Raw genomic sequence first — 12836 nt, 5'->3', positions numbered from 1 at the left:
ACGAATCGAGTAGGTACCAGTTCGAATCGGATCCGCAGTACGGGAGAATAACGAGTGAGTTGCTAGGCTCCCTAACCTATAAAAAGTAGATCTTCAATTCCTTGCCTGCTATATGGGAATTCTGCTCGAGGTGTTGCGCCTTAAACCGTCTGTCATATAATGAATCTGGTTCAAGCGCCTGTAGTTTACAAAACTACAAAGATAGGAGAGCATACCCTGCTTTCTCACACGAAGAAAGGGTCTTCGGCAACTAAACCATCTCTTACGATAGAAAGCGCCCCTCAAGCCTATCCCATGAGAAGGTTATGTAGGGCTTAGCGAGGGCGCCAAAAAGCAGTGCGGCACAGCCCAATAAGGAAAGAGGCGGTTAGCCTTCCCAATCGGGATGTTTCCGCCATTGCAGGTCTTCGAGCGTCTTTCTACTGAAGGGGAAAAAAAAAATTTGTTTCGTTCCTTCATTCTGCTGAATAGATCTATACATTCCTAAATAGCTCTGCTAATTTTCATTCAAATCGTGTAAAAAGTGTTTCAAAATGTTTAGCTGGTATGTGTACTCCAACTCGTTGTCATGTTTCGCGAGACTAATATACGCAGGTATCGAAGGAGTCTCTTAAAACGTCCGGTATTGATGCAAAGTGTAACCACGGCGGTAGGGCATTTTTCCTTTGAGATGATATCTTTCTTCAATACTCTCTGCTGACTATCACCGAAGTGTTTATTCGTTGTCGGAGATGGGCTGGCACAGCATGGTGTTGAACGAAAGAGCCTTTCCAGTCATGATATGACTCGAACAGCGCGAATGACACTTTATGGTGGTGGTATGGTTGTCTTAACTGCTTCGAATTTCCCCGATTCCTTCTCAAGCTCACTCGTGTGCACAAGTGGTATTCGGTCCCGTTGCAACCAAATGGTTCCAGTTTTTGCAAAACCGCATCTCTTCGAGTACTCCAGCCAGGACGCTGGCCACCCGTGTAGCAGCAGATCAGCTGGTCTGTGCTCCCACAATGATCGGCGTGTTCTTGTCTAGTATGTCTTTGCTCGAGGGAAACGATCCTAGGGAGAAGCTGCAGCGCATGTACTGGGAGGCACTTCGAACCAACTGGACTATTTGGCCCATCCTGCAGGGATTGAATTTGTACCTGGTGCCTCTACAGTTTCGGGTCCTTACTGTTAATGTTCTGAACATAGGTATGTTTTATTGGGCCATTGTTGAATATATATTGATCGTTCCCAGGATGGAACTGCTTTTTGAGCTTTCTGAATAATGCATAGCTTGCACGAAGGACCCGAGTTGCCTGAGCTGTACATAGCCATTTTGAATGGTAGCTTATGCGTGTTATTGAAGCCAGGAGGGTTGCTGTCATTGTCACTGGATGGTGAGCTAGGGTCATCATGATGGGTCCGGAGAACTCGGTTTGGTCAATCTGTGTACATTCGGTTGATCTCACAGGTAACTATCATATTATGTGCTGGACGAGACAGATCTCAAATTATTGTACTCTAAATGTGACTTTCTTCCTGAACCTCACGATCCTCCTAATTTAACAACGCAGCATACAGAAATTCAGGTATAAAAGTGTTCGATATTATCGATCATCTCGATAATATCGAAGACGTTGTGAATACGCCACTGGCCAAGTACAACTCTCAAAGGTACAGTTTGAATTTACTCCAAGTCCGTTCACATTCATCGTCATGTAGAAATCTCTCCGGGCATCACCCAATGGCCCTACTGAGCAGACTTGCAAAAAGAATCACGACCTCAGCATAACCGACATCTCATCTGCAACACCATACAGTTATATCGCTCGATTTTTACTCCTTAATACTGGCTTCTATCTAACTCTTATTCAAGGCGCGGATCGTGCCTTCGTCACTGCTGCCAGATTTTATTATACCTAGCTTCGAGCCGGGATCTCCCATTTGGGCCGTTTGAGACCCGAAAACCATTGGTTCAAACATATTTTATTTATTCCTGATTAGAAAAAGAGAATTTCTTGAAGCATTCTTTGCATGAGAAATACTATCAACTGCACAAGGAACTGTTGACCGAAAACTGTGAGTAGCGTCAACCATTGGTACAGGATGCTCATTTCCCCATATAGGTGACAAAGAGGCTGGGTGCTGGGTGCCTACGCACCATGCTTTGCTTGACTGGGTCCAATACACCTGCTGCCATAATCGATGGTTCATTGGCATCATGAGGAGCCTGACGTCTCATGCCCAAACTACTTCAAGCTTCTCTGAACAATTGCCTTACTTCAGCCATCCCCATGTTATAATTCGGACCGGCAATGTCTATCAGCCACAGCATTCCAGGGGCATGTAGTCTGAAAAAGGCTACCGCTAACTGTCTGGTACTGGTACTGTGCCAACCACAGTTTTTCGTTCTACGATATCGACATTCATTCAATTCGATAGCATACAAATCTGCAGAATGCCTAATATCGCTTACTCGGGGCCATTATAAACTATAATCTTTCCAGTAGCAGGAACCCCGATACATGGAAGTCCTAGCTGACGTGGTGTTGCCGATTGCTTCTAACTGTCAACTAGCTCACTAGTTTGCGATGGTAAAATCAATAAAGGCTATTGCCTATGATCGCAACTTTGAGTAGATTCTCCTCGACATCGGCGTATATGGCGACTGGAATACGGATACGTTTACCGGGGACTGGCGACCTGTCGTCGCAGTTCTGGCCGTTTTTCACGCCAATACCAGACAGTTACCAAGATTCTTGAACCTATTCGAGAACATTGCGGCATAATGTCACATTCCAACCTGTCAAACACAAGAGGCATATTGTTGATACCGCGCTCGTGAGAAACTCGTTGTGTCACTTTTACCATTCTATCTTACTCACAGCATCCCAGATTGGTATTTACAATGGTGCTTGTTGAATGTCTCTGTCTTCTACCCTTGAGATGAGTTACCTCGTGCGGGATAGCTGGGTCTAAATTCCCACGCTTCTTGAGGCCACAATATCTGACAACGCGATACCACGCAAGTTCCTTCGGGGTACGGGAAGTACTAATACGAGGTGGATAACCCTCACATATTTCTTTATATGGGGTATACGGCGGATGATAACGACACTACCGGACCTATTGCAGTATGACTGATTGCTGTGGCGCTCTCCGTTATTGTGTTTTCCTTTCAATGCAGCTGGATGATCTCAAAAGCCAGTTGTTACCAGAGCCACGGTCAGAACAACCCTACCGAAAAACATGAATATCATGCAGCGTGAAATATTCTCGGCACAATGTGCAATGCTTCACCGCGACAAAGGAGCTCGCAAACAGGGATAAACTACACACAAGCAATACGCTTAATCCACGCAGCCTACAGAACTGATAAATAAATGGGGCATGCTAGCCTTGAGACGTCCTTCGGCTACCTAATTTGGGAACATGCGAGGTTATGTCGAGGAAAGCTGGAAACGAGTCTACGGAGACAACAAGTCCTGTAACAAAGGGATCTCCACATAGGCCATGAAAGCATTTGACAGAAGGCCAATCTTCCGCTCTAGAGTTAACAGTCTTAAGGACAGCCGGAGGGAGACAGCCTATCCAAGTTAAGTACCGTATAGGTTCAGTTGAACACCTGTTTTGACATGTCTAGCAAGGCAACGCAGAGCGCGACAGCTACATGGACTTCGAGCACGCAGAGAAGATCCACGGTGCCAGTAACGAAAAGTGATAGTACACCGTCAGCTCCCAGCATATGTTGTCCTGACTAGATCGTCGCTGGATACGAGCGATATGCCGAGCATTCCGTCAGTTCAGAAAATGGGGCGTAATGTTTTCGCGGCCCAACTATTCCAACCCCTATCAGTCTGTGACCACTTCCGCCAGCTGCGGGTACAAATCTTGAGGTTTGGGATTTGGCGCCCTCTTCCCGAATATGCGAGATTTAGAGTCAGACTCTGGCCGTCAATTAGAAATCATGGGCGTTGGAGAGATGAAGAAATGGTGGACAATTCTGCGAATGTGCAATGATCAAATTGCAAATGGCGTGTTGAACCAGTCTTCTTCTATACGCCCGAGAGCAATCAATATATTGTTAGCGGTATGAACCAAAAAAACGAGGTTGGACCAGCCGTCTACGTCAATTTTGACTATGCTTACTTGGAACTGAAAAGAGTCTCACGTGCCAGATATGAGAGCACTGCAGACAAGGGAACCATCTCGTGACGACCGACGACTCCAGGAGACCAAGTTTGACATTGAATCCACATTGTCGTCTAATCTATATTTCAGATCGACAAGCCGTACGTACGCAGATAACGAGAAGATTGCCAGACCCACTCGGATGGCATACGACTATAAGCGTCGGGCTATAAATGGCACAGCTAGTGAAGACAGGTCTAATTTTACATGAAGACTGGAGAATCAGTCCTTTTGTTTATTTAAAGCGCGAGCAGAGGGTGTCAGGGTAGGCGAAGAGCTCTGTTCAGCGACGCCTTCAAAATACCTTTACGGACTCCGTTGATACTTAATACCAGAAACGGCTCCAATTGAACCTCATGAGCCGCTTCACGCATGGTGCCACAATAAAGCCAAGGTGCTGTGCTATGTTAGTCGTGGCTTTTCAATGGTTTACTGACGTATTCGGATTGAATGCGCTCATCCGCTATGCCATCGGGCGGATTCGTCCACCCAGTATATTGCCAGTAACAGTCTTCTGCCAAATTACATCGTCCTGGAACTGGATATTTCAATCAAGACATTGATATTTCGAGCGACAAAACAGTCTTGATTTGTGTACTACTGGTGTCACGTGGCTGCGTGCCCTAATTCGAATCGTTCAAGTACGTTGGAGAATTTTCGATAGCCCGAGGACCTGTATCTGGCGCGCAATCCACTGTATGTGCCATAAAATTTCGATCTATTCACAATAGAAAAACAATACAAGATAGTACATGAAGATCGGAGCCGTAGCACCCGCTGCGAAGATATTCCCATCCACCGCACGAAAACAACACCATCATTAGAAGCGCTTTGCCAGTACACAAACATTCTCACATCTCGAGCAAAAAAACAAACCGAATATTCCGTCTCCAACTTCTTACCCTCACCAAATCCTACTCCGCTCACTAACATGCGTGCAAAGGGTAGTTCACTCGGCGTCACGTCCGCCGGCACAGGAACACGACAACGATGGCCTTGACCCGGTTTTATAGACCTTTTGTTTCTCCTTTTCTCACTCATCTCATTCCGCCTCCTCGTGTTTTTTTATTTGTTTTATTTTATTTTTCTTTTCTTTTCTTGAAAGCGTCATCGCTGAAGGTGTGCTCCACTTCGAAAAGAGCGAAGATGACATGGCTCCATATCCTTCATTCAGTGTCGCTGCTAAGGCTGGAAATATTAGCAGTGTTTTAACAGATACCCTAAGGAGGAAACATACCCAGAAGTAATAAACATCGGAAATGTGCCTCACGCGGCCTTCCCCGCGGTAGCCATATGCGAGAGTTCGAGCGAAGTAGGAGGGTGATTTGATTTTGAATGATACGGTGCCCCTGGACAGTTCAATCATAAAAGACGGCATTCGGTATGCGGGAGAGAGGCATTCGATCGTTTTCGCAGGTGTGGGCGATTGTTCGAAGACGACAACGAGAGATGACAGGAAGTCCCGGTCGGCGCGAAGGACAGATGGTAGATCAAACGCAGCATAAACAGCTAGAAACACAAGCGAGACAAGACAGGCGCGTATCGAGAGATCGACATGACCCGCAAAGCCAATGAGCTCCCAATCCAAAGTTATTTCGTGGTAGCTTCAAAGGACAGTGCGCGCGAACATTTTATTTCGATGAGCCAACATCAAGATGACGAGACTCATGACTTCATGAGGATAGCCCGCAGAGGGGTCTGTTTAAGGTTCATGTCAGTTTGAAACTATCGGCTTGTTCTGAGGATATTTGTACGTACGCAGACAGAAGGTCCGGGGCGATGGGGTTCGCACTCTCGATCGACCTTCACGCATTGCCGGGCGATGATATGTGTTTGAGCTGGACGAGGCGAGAGGTAGCAGAGGAACCTGCGTTTGGAACGAAAGAGTGGACGGGAGCACCACAACATATCTCAGAAAGCAAAATCAAAAACGAAGCACCCAGAGGCGCCGAACTCAGAAACATAAATTTCCTCGAAGACAACAAAGCAGATAACACAGAAGTAGCAAGAGAAAAGAAAACTGATGCCAGACGCTAACTCAAAACACACCATAAAGAGAATTAAGTACAAAAGGGAAAACAGCCTGTCACTGGGATATCAAGGAACGGTAGGCCGACCTCGACCGCCCGGACGACGAGATTTGGATTCCGCGTTCGACATAGAGATACGGAGTTTCTGGTTGGCTTCCTCCAGCTCGCGGGTCTTCGAGCTCCATCGGATTTTATCCTCAGTTCTTTTCCTCCGTTCCTTGTCCAGGGCTGCACGAAGTTTTTTGAAGTTCTCCTGAATCGATTCATCAGGCACGGCGGGACGAGGCGTACCCTGGTTAGCTTGTTCGAGTTGGCGCGTCAGGTCGTTGATCTGGGCATGCTGGTTTGCGACGATAACGTCCTTCTCAGCCAGAGCGGTGGACATCGAACCAGGGTTACCAATCTGGCGCTTGGGAATCTCCTGCGTACTGCCGGTCTCGAACACTTTGTACCTGGCCAAGCGATGTTCCAAGATTTTGATCGTTCTCTGATTCGCAAGCGTCTGGTCATAGTGTCTCTTGGCGTCTCTCAGGGTAATACCGACCTTGTTGTTGCAGTCCTTGAGTTCCATTTCGAGACCGCAGGCTATATTACGAGCTTCCTCGGTAGCGGAGCGTTCCTGCTCGACAGCCAAATCGCAGGCACTCTTGAGGTCAGACATTGACTGGTGGAGACGAGCTTGGTTTTCTTCCGACTGGGTGTAGTATATTTCGGCTTCCGCACGCGACATATTCGCCGACAAGTTGATCGAAGCAATCTCGTGCTGCTGGTTCATTACTGAGTCCAGTGCGGCGTCTCGTTCCTGGCGGACTTCCTCCAAGGAAGCGGACAGCTCATTACAACGGACAGCAAGTTGTTGATCCTCTTGGCCCAACACTTGGTCCATTGCGGCGTCCACCTGCAGCATGGCGGCGTCCCGCTCCTGGAGGGCTGTCCCCAAAGCGATAGCCAGCTCGTTACAGCGGACGGCAAGTTCTTGGTTGTTGTTCGAAAGATGATGTTGGCGGTCGAGGAGCTCCTGGTGTTGGATGGCGATGTTTTGGTGTTCGTCGATCAGTCGTCGGTGCTCTTCAGCGGACTGCTGACGCTCTTCGGTGAGTTTCTGACACTGAGCGTCCAGTCGCTGGCGCATGTCATCGAGAATCTGACGTTCTTTGACAAGACGCTGTTGGCCAGAGGTCTTCTGGCGTGGAGACGTGAGCTTTTTACGTTCCTGGATCAGTTGCTTCTGTCCGTCGACAAGTCTCTGGCGCTCTTCATCAAGTTGTTGGCGCTCATCGGCCAGTTGTTCGCGCACGCTTTCAAGACGTCGATGTGCTTTGAGAACGCGGTGGCGATCTTCAACAAGACGCTGGTCTTCCGAGGGCTTCTGACGCTTAGACGCAAGCTGTTGACGTTCCTCGGCCAGTTGCTTCCATTCGTCAATGACTTGCTGGCGTTTTTTGGCAAGTTCCTGGCGGTTGCCCTGTAGGCACCCCTCAGCGACCTTGAGCTGGCCACCGATCTTGAGAATCTGCTGACGCAGACGGCAGTTACTGGATAGCTCGCGCTGCTGCGCGTCGACGGCTTCGTTGCGACGGGCGGTCAACTTTTCAACAAGAGCCCAGCCCTCTTCCTGGCGTTGCTTCGAGGCGTGGAGTTCGGCGGTTTTTGCAGCCAGCAGCTTGTTTTTCTTCGCAAGCTGGGCCTTCTTTGTGGCCAGATCACCTTCGTATCCGTTGATCATGTCCCAGAGGTCACTTTCCGTCTGCGTGAGCGGCCGGGGTCCGTCAGATTGCGGATCTTGTCGCAAGAGGACGGCCATGGCGCGCTTGAACGCAGTTGTCTCTGGATGGATGGTGTATGCCACTGTGGCCATGATGACAAGCGAGATCACGGAAGCCGCGACGATGATGGCGTGGTAATGGTCAATCTCGCTGTCGTCATTGAGCAAACGGCTCAGTAACTGCCAGTCGCTCGCAATAAGGTTTTCGCGTAAATTGAGACCGGTTTTCTCTCCAAGGCAGTAGTAGCCATCATACAGGGCACGCCGGAAAAGCCGACCTTCGAGGTAGTACCGCGACATTGCACTAGGGCAGTGAAACGAGTGTATATCGGAACTCCAACCGTCAACCACTCCAGAGAGATAGCGAGCGGCTGGGACCAGCACACTTATATACATTGTCAACCCACAAACCCACGTCGCAAACAAACGACAGGACGCTATGATAGGGCGGTTAAAGGGGAAGTACCATTCGACAATCGCAGAGGTTACATGGTATGGTCTGCTATCCATTATCCATTTGGTGAAACGCTCTCTGAGAATTTCCAGCGCGTCATCACGAGACAACAAAAGGCGAATTGATTCCAGCGCGTAGCAACCCAGCAGAGACATTGCGGTCTTGATGGGAGAGGCGATGAATTTGTTCGAGCCAGCACAGATGCAGAAAGAGATGGTTTCCCAAGATGCCAACACCAAAGTGAGGAGTATGAGGGTCGCAAGAATGATGGCAGAGCCTGCTGTCAGGTCGGCGTAGGCAATGATGTTCATCAGAGCTTCTGGGAAAGGTGGATCTGGTTCGACTTCCCCCCAGAGAAAGACTTGCTCGAAGGGGGTGGCCATGGTTATGAATCGAGATGCAATCGAGAGGACGGTGGAAAGAACGGTAGTGAGATAGAGGAAGGTATCAAGGAGATTGTAATGCTGCTGGAAGCAGGATGATAGTTGGTAGACGGTGATGATGATGAAGCGTAGTGGAAGAAGATGGAGAGGGAAGATGGAGAAAAGAGGGTAGAAAAGAAAAGATAGTAGAGCATTTATAGATGAATGCGCGAGTACAAACGGCGTTCGAGAAAATCGAGATGCTCAGTGAATGCTTCTCGAAGGCAACATACAAAGCAAACAAACGGCTATCTACGAATTTTGATTGGACCAGCCAGAATGCATTCACCAGCTCGAGGCTGATATTAGGGCTTGACTGGTCAACCCGCGATTATAGTGGAAGTTGCCATGAATATTCATACGCTAATTACATCATGTTTTACTTGAGCTAGTGAATGATTATCAAGCCAAATGATCCTTCCTCATAGTTAGCATATCGCAAGGTAGGAACGGGGAGTTCATATGTTATTGTGGAATCTATCGAGACGTCTCTTGAACGACATCATGAAGATGACTAGTAAGCGTATAACTCGTTAAGCGGTATAGGAATGGACAGACCCTGGATAGGATATCAGTTCTTGGTCAATACGATATCTTTGATGCAATATGTTTGCATGAGGTACTCAAACTATGCAAATTTGTCACGATATAGTTATATTCCGCTTACTGAGGCCCAATGGCTTCTACACAACCGTAGCCCCGACTTATAGACCATATATCTATCATAAGCTAGCTTTCTTTTCCGGTGAGTAATATTTAGTAATGGTGATAATAACAATGACATTAACTAAAAATAATCCCTGTCGAGGGAAGCGCTAGTAACTAGTTACAGACACTTAGGGTTAGCGACGGGATAGGCACACGTTCGGGAGAAGACAACCGCTCCTCTAAACACACATAAAATATAACTCTTTCAGTAGTATACAGTAGATAATACAGCCTGAATAGCATCTAATACCTGCCATCCATGCGAAAAGACGTCCGGATTAGGTCTCTTGGCGTAACTAGGAGAGATCATATGATGCCTGAGGTATCAGGTATTCACTGTGTGATTGGTCCAGACCCTCGCCGCCTTCAGCTCGTCTCAACCTCAACTTCTCCCTGATTTCCTCGTTCTCCCCCTCCCTATCAAGCATTCCATTTCTCTTCCTGCAGAGTTCCATCGTGAATCGTCCATTGTGCTCTTTTGGTTGACATCTCACTGCTCTCTGTTCTTTCTAGTTTCTTATAGAGGCTATCCGCAGTCGCACGTCATTCACCAGAGCACAGTCGGCAGTTTGCCCCGATCCCGATAGTCTGCGCGTCGAAAACGGTCCCGATCCTCCTGCGGCGCAGCGTACTTTCGATAGTAGCTTGTTTTATCGTCGCTCCGTCCTTTTACAGTCTCCACCCTCCGCCAGTCGTTCAAATTACGAGGAAAATTTCGGAAGAAATGCCCGTCCAGTAACGCCTCCTTCCGTCCTGCCTTTTCTTCCCGCACGGTTATGGCTATACCTGCTGGGAATCGGTATATGGCCTCCAGGCCTATCATTCTCGGTCTGGCTCGCGTGTTTTTCCTTGCGTTATGCCAATTGCCTCTCATTTCCGCCGCTCCGACCAGCTACTCCCCGTCTCATCCGTTTATCAGTATCTCCGAAGCGTCCTCTAAACCCGCCAATGATCCCGGTCTATGGCTTTATCTAGGAGTAGCCGCTGCTCTTGTCCTGAGCGGTGGCGCTTTTGCCGGTTTGACAATTGCTTTGATGGGTCAGGTAGGTTCACACCATTTTGTGCGATCGTCAGGAACAGGATGAGGATATTGATACGATTGTGTCCATCTACAGGATGAAGTCTATCTCCAAGTCATTCAAACTTCGGGCGAAGGCTCTGAGCGGAAAAATGCGGCCAGTGTGCTCAATCTTTTGAAAAAGGGAAAGCACTGGGTTCTGGTTACCCTACTCCTCAGCAACGTGATCACCAACGAAACTCTACCCATTGTTCTGGACCGATCGCTTGGAGGTGGTTGGCCAGCGGTTCTGGGCAGTACTGTCTTGATTGGTACGGTTCCTGCATATCTTATTCGTGCGACCGTTTGTGTGATCATATCTAACCGCGAACGCTTTTTCTAGTCATCTTCGGCGAGGTTGTCCCACAGTCGATATGCGTCCGCTATGGTCTTCCTATCGGAGCCTGGATGGCGCCCGCTGTCTTGGCTCTAATGTATTTCATGTCGCCCATCGCTTGGCCTGTCGCCAAGTTACTCGACAGGTTGCTGGGTGAAGACCATGGCACTATTTACAAAAAGGCCGGGCTGAAAACGTTGGTCACGTTGCACAAGACCTTGGGTGAAGCCGGGGAACAGCTTAACTCTGATGAGGTCACCATAATCAGCGCGGTTTTGGATTTGAAGGAGAAATCCGTTGGCAGCATCATGACCCCGATGGACGATGTTTTCACAATGTCTTTTGACACCGTCCTCGATGAGCACACGATGGATATCATTCTTTCTCAAGGATACTCCCGCATTCCGATCCACGCTCCAGACAACCCTCTGAACTTTGTCGGCATGCTGCTCGTGAAGATGCTCATCACCTACGACCCTGAGGATGGCAAGAGAGTACAAGACTTTGCCTTGGCCACGCTCCCGGAGACCCGTCCCGAGACTAGCTGCCTGGACATTGTGAACTTCTTCCAGGAGGGCAAGTCACATATGGTGCTTGTTTCCGAATACCCCAGTGAGGATCGTGGAGCGTTGGGTGTCGTGACACTGGAAGACGTGATCGAGGAGCTGATTGGAGAGGAAATCATCGATGAGTCTGATGTCTTTGTTGACGTCCACAAAGCGATTCGACGCATGACGCCGGCCCCCAAGTCCCGTGTCCCCAAGGGAAGAATCGTTGAAGACCCCCCTTTCAATACAGTGCCTCAGGGCGAGTTAGTCGATATTGATAATGAAACCCAATCACCTTCCAAGAAAGATGTTTCCAACCTCCGCCGGCGCTCTCTCGAAGCTCCTCAGCCCCGTTTCCAACTGCGCAGGCAAAGTACGGGCAGGGATTCGGAGTGGAAAGGTAATTTGGTCACACAACGTGGCGCGACAGACGAAATTCGCGAGCATCTCAAACACTTGGGACCGTCAAATTTGGCCAGTCGGCCGCGTCAAACTCGATACCAGAACGTGAAGATCAAACGTGGTAGCATGTCTCCCTCCCGCCCGGGACAGATAGAATTCGATTCGAGCCAGAGCAACTCTGAAGCTGCTTCGGCCCAGCATGCCACGGTGGGCTTGGCTGGAGGAATTGGCGCGGGAATCTTGCAATCTGCCGGGATGGATGCCAGTGACGGTGTCCACGCCGTCAAATTGGGTTACGGCACCATCGCGCCTATGGTCGATCGATCCAAAGACACGCCCACCCCTCCAAAATTGAAAGACAACCCGCAATTATCGGTTCCGGAACCTGTCAGCGAAGAGCAGGATGACCAGCCCCGCCCACCTCCGTCTAGACAGGGAAGCGCACATGATAGCATCCGCTCAGGGAGTTCGCAGTCAGCCAAAGCCCTGAAACCCGGTAATTATGTGCACCCCGGTCCCGCTCGCAGTGGCAGTATCACAGAGCAGGTGATCGACGTCAACGGTATCCGTAAGGTTGTCCTGCACACGACCAGCTCATCAGAAGGCGATGAAGCACAAACCAGCCCGCCCACTACCGGCAAAACAGAACCTCCTATCCAGCAGAGCGCTAAGGCCGACGACAAGGCATCTAATACAGGCACGAGTAGCAATGCTGCAAAGAAGAAGCGTCGACGAAAGAAGCGTGCTAATCAGAACAAGTCTACTGATGGCGGTTCAAACGAGCAGCAGCCTCTTTTGTCTTGATAGAAGAACTGTTTTCGCTGCTTTCCTTCTTTGTTGATCGCTACATTTTTCTGACTTCGTTTTTTCGATTTGTTCCATAGCCAATTTGCAGTATGTAAGAATAGCTCTTTGCGGGTATTTAAAATGGTGGATATGCTCA

At 48.8% G+C, this 12836-nt stretch overlaps 4 protein-coding genes across 4 annotated transcripts; 2 read left to right on the top strand and 2 right to left on the bottom strand.

The window, feature by feature from the left end:
• Positions 1-533: 533 nt before the first annotated feature.
• Positions 534-1272, top strand: ASPGLDRAFT_24097 (Mpv17/PMP22 family protein; the record flags this gene model as incomplete). The annotated part of the gene is made up of 5 exons (XM_022543363.1): positions 534-544; positions 595-649; positions 713-818; positions 883-1188; positions 1235-1272. The coding sequence occupies 5 exons, from the start codon at positions 534-536 to the stop codon at positions 1270-1272; spliced, it is 516 nt and encodes a 171-aa protein (XP_022402612.1).
• Positions 1273-5340: 4068 nt separating this feature from the next.
• Positions 5341-5983, bottom strand: ASPGLDRAFT_33841 (uncharacterized protein; the record flags this gene model as incomplete). The annotated part of the gene is made up of 4 exons (XM_022544369.1): positions 5341-5352; positions 5408-5774; positions 5820-5868; positions 5929-5983. 4 exons carry the CDS (start codon positions 5981-5983, stop codon positions 5341-5343), a joined length of 483 nt encoding a protein of 160 aa, XP_022402611.1.
• A 284-nt stretch (positions 5984-6267) lies between these two features.
• Positions 6268-8802, bottom strand: ASPGLDRAFT_33840 (uncharacterized protein; the record flags this gene model as incomplete). The annotated part of the gene is made up of 1 exon (XM_022544368.1): positions 6268-8802. The coding sequence occupies one exon, from the start codon at positions 8800-8802 to the stop codon at positions 6268-6270; it is 2535 nt and encodes an 844-aa protein (XP_022402610.1).
• A 1523-nt stretch (positions 8803-10325) lies between these two features.
• ASPGLDRAFT_122608 (putative DUF21 and CBS domain protein (Mam3)) lies at positions 10326-12697 on the top strand (the record flags this gene model as incomplete). The annotated part of the gene is made up of 3 exons (XM_022540340.1): positions 10326-10592; positions 10665-10878; positions 10950-12697. 3 exons carry the CDS (start codon positions 10326-10328, stop codon positions 12695-12697), a joined length of 2229 nt encoding a protein of 742 aa, XP_022402609.1.
• Between the last annotated feature and the right edge of the window lie 139 nt (positions 12698-12836).

Source organism: Aspergillus glaucus (assembly GCF_001890805.1).
Source record: "Aspergillus glaucus CBS 516.65 unplaced genomic scaffold ASPGLscaffold_6, whole genome shotgun sequence".
NCBI lineage: Eukaryota > Fungi > Ascomycota > Eurotiomycetes > Eurotiales > Aspergillaceae > Aspergillus > Aspergillus glaucus.
The sequence above is the reverse complement of the archived record's forward strand: the minus strand, read 5'-3'. Positions and strand labels throughout refer to the sequence as shown.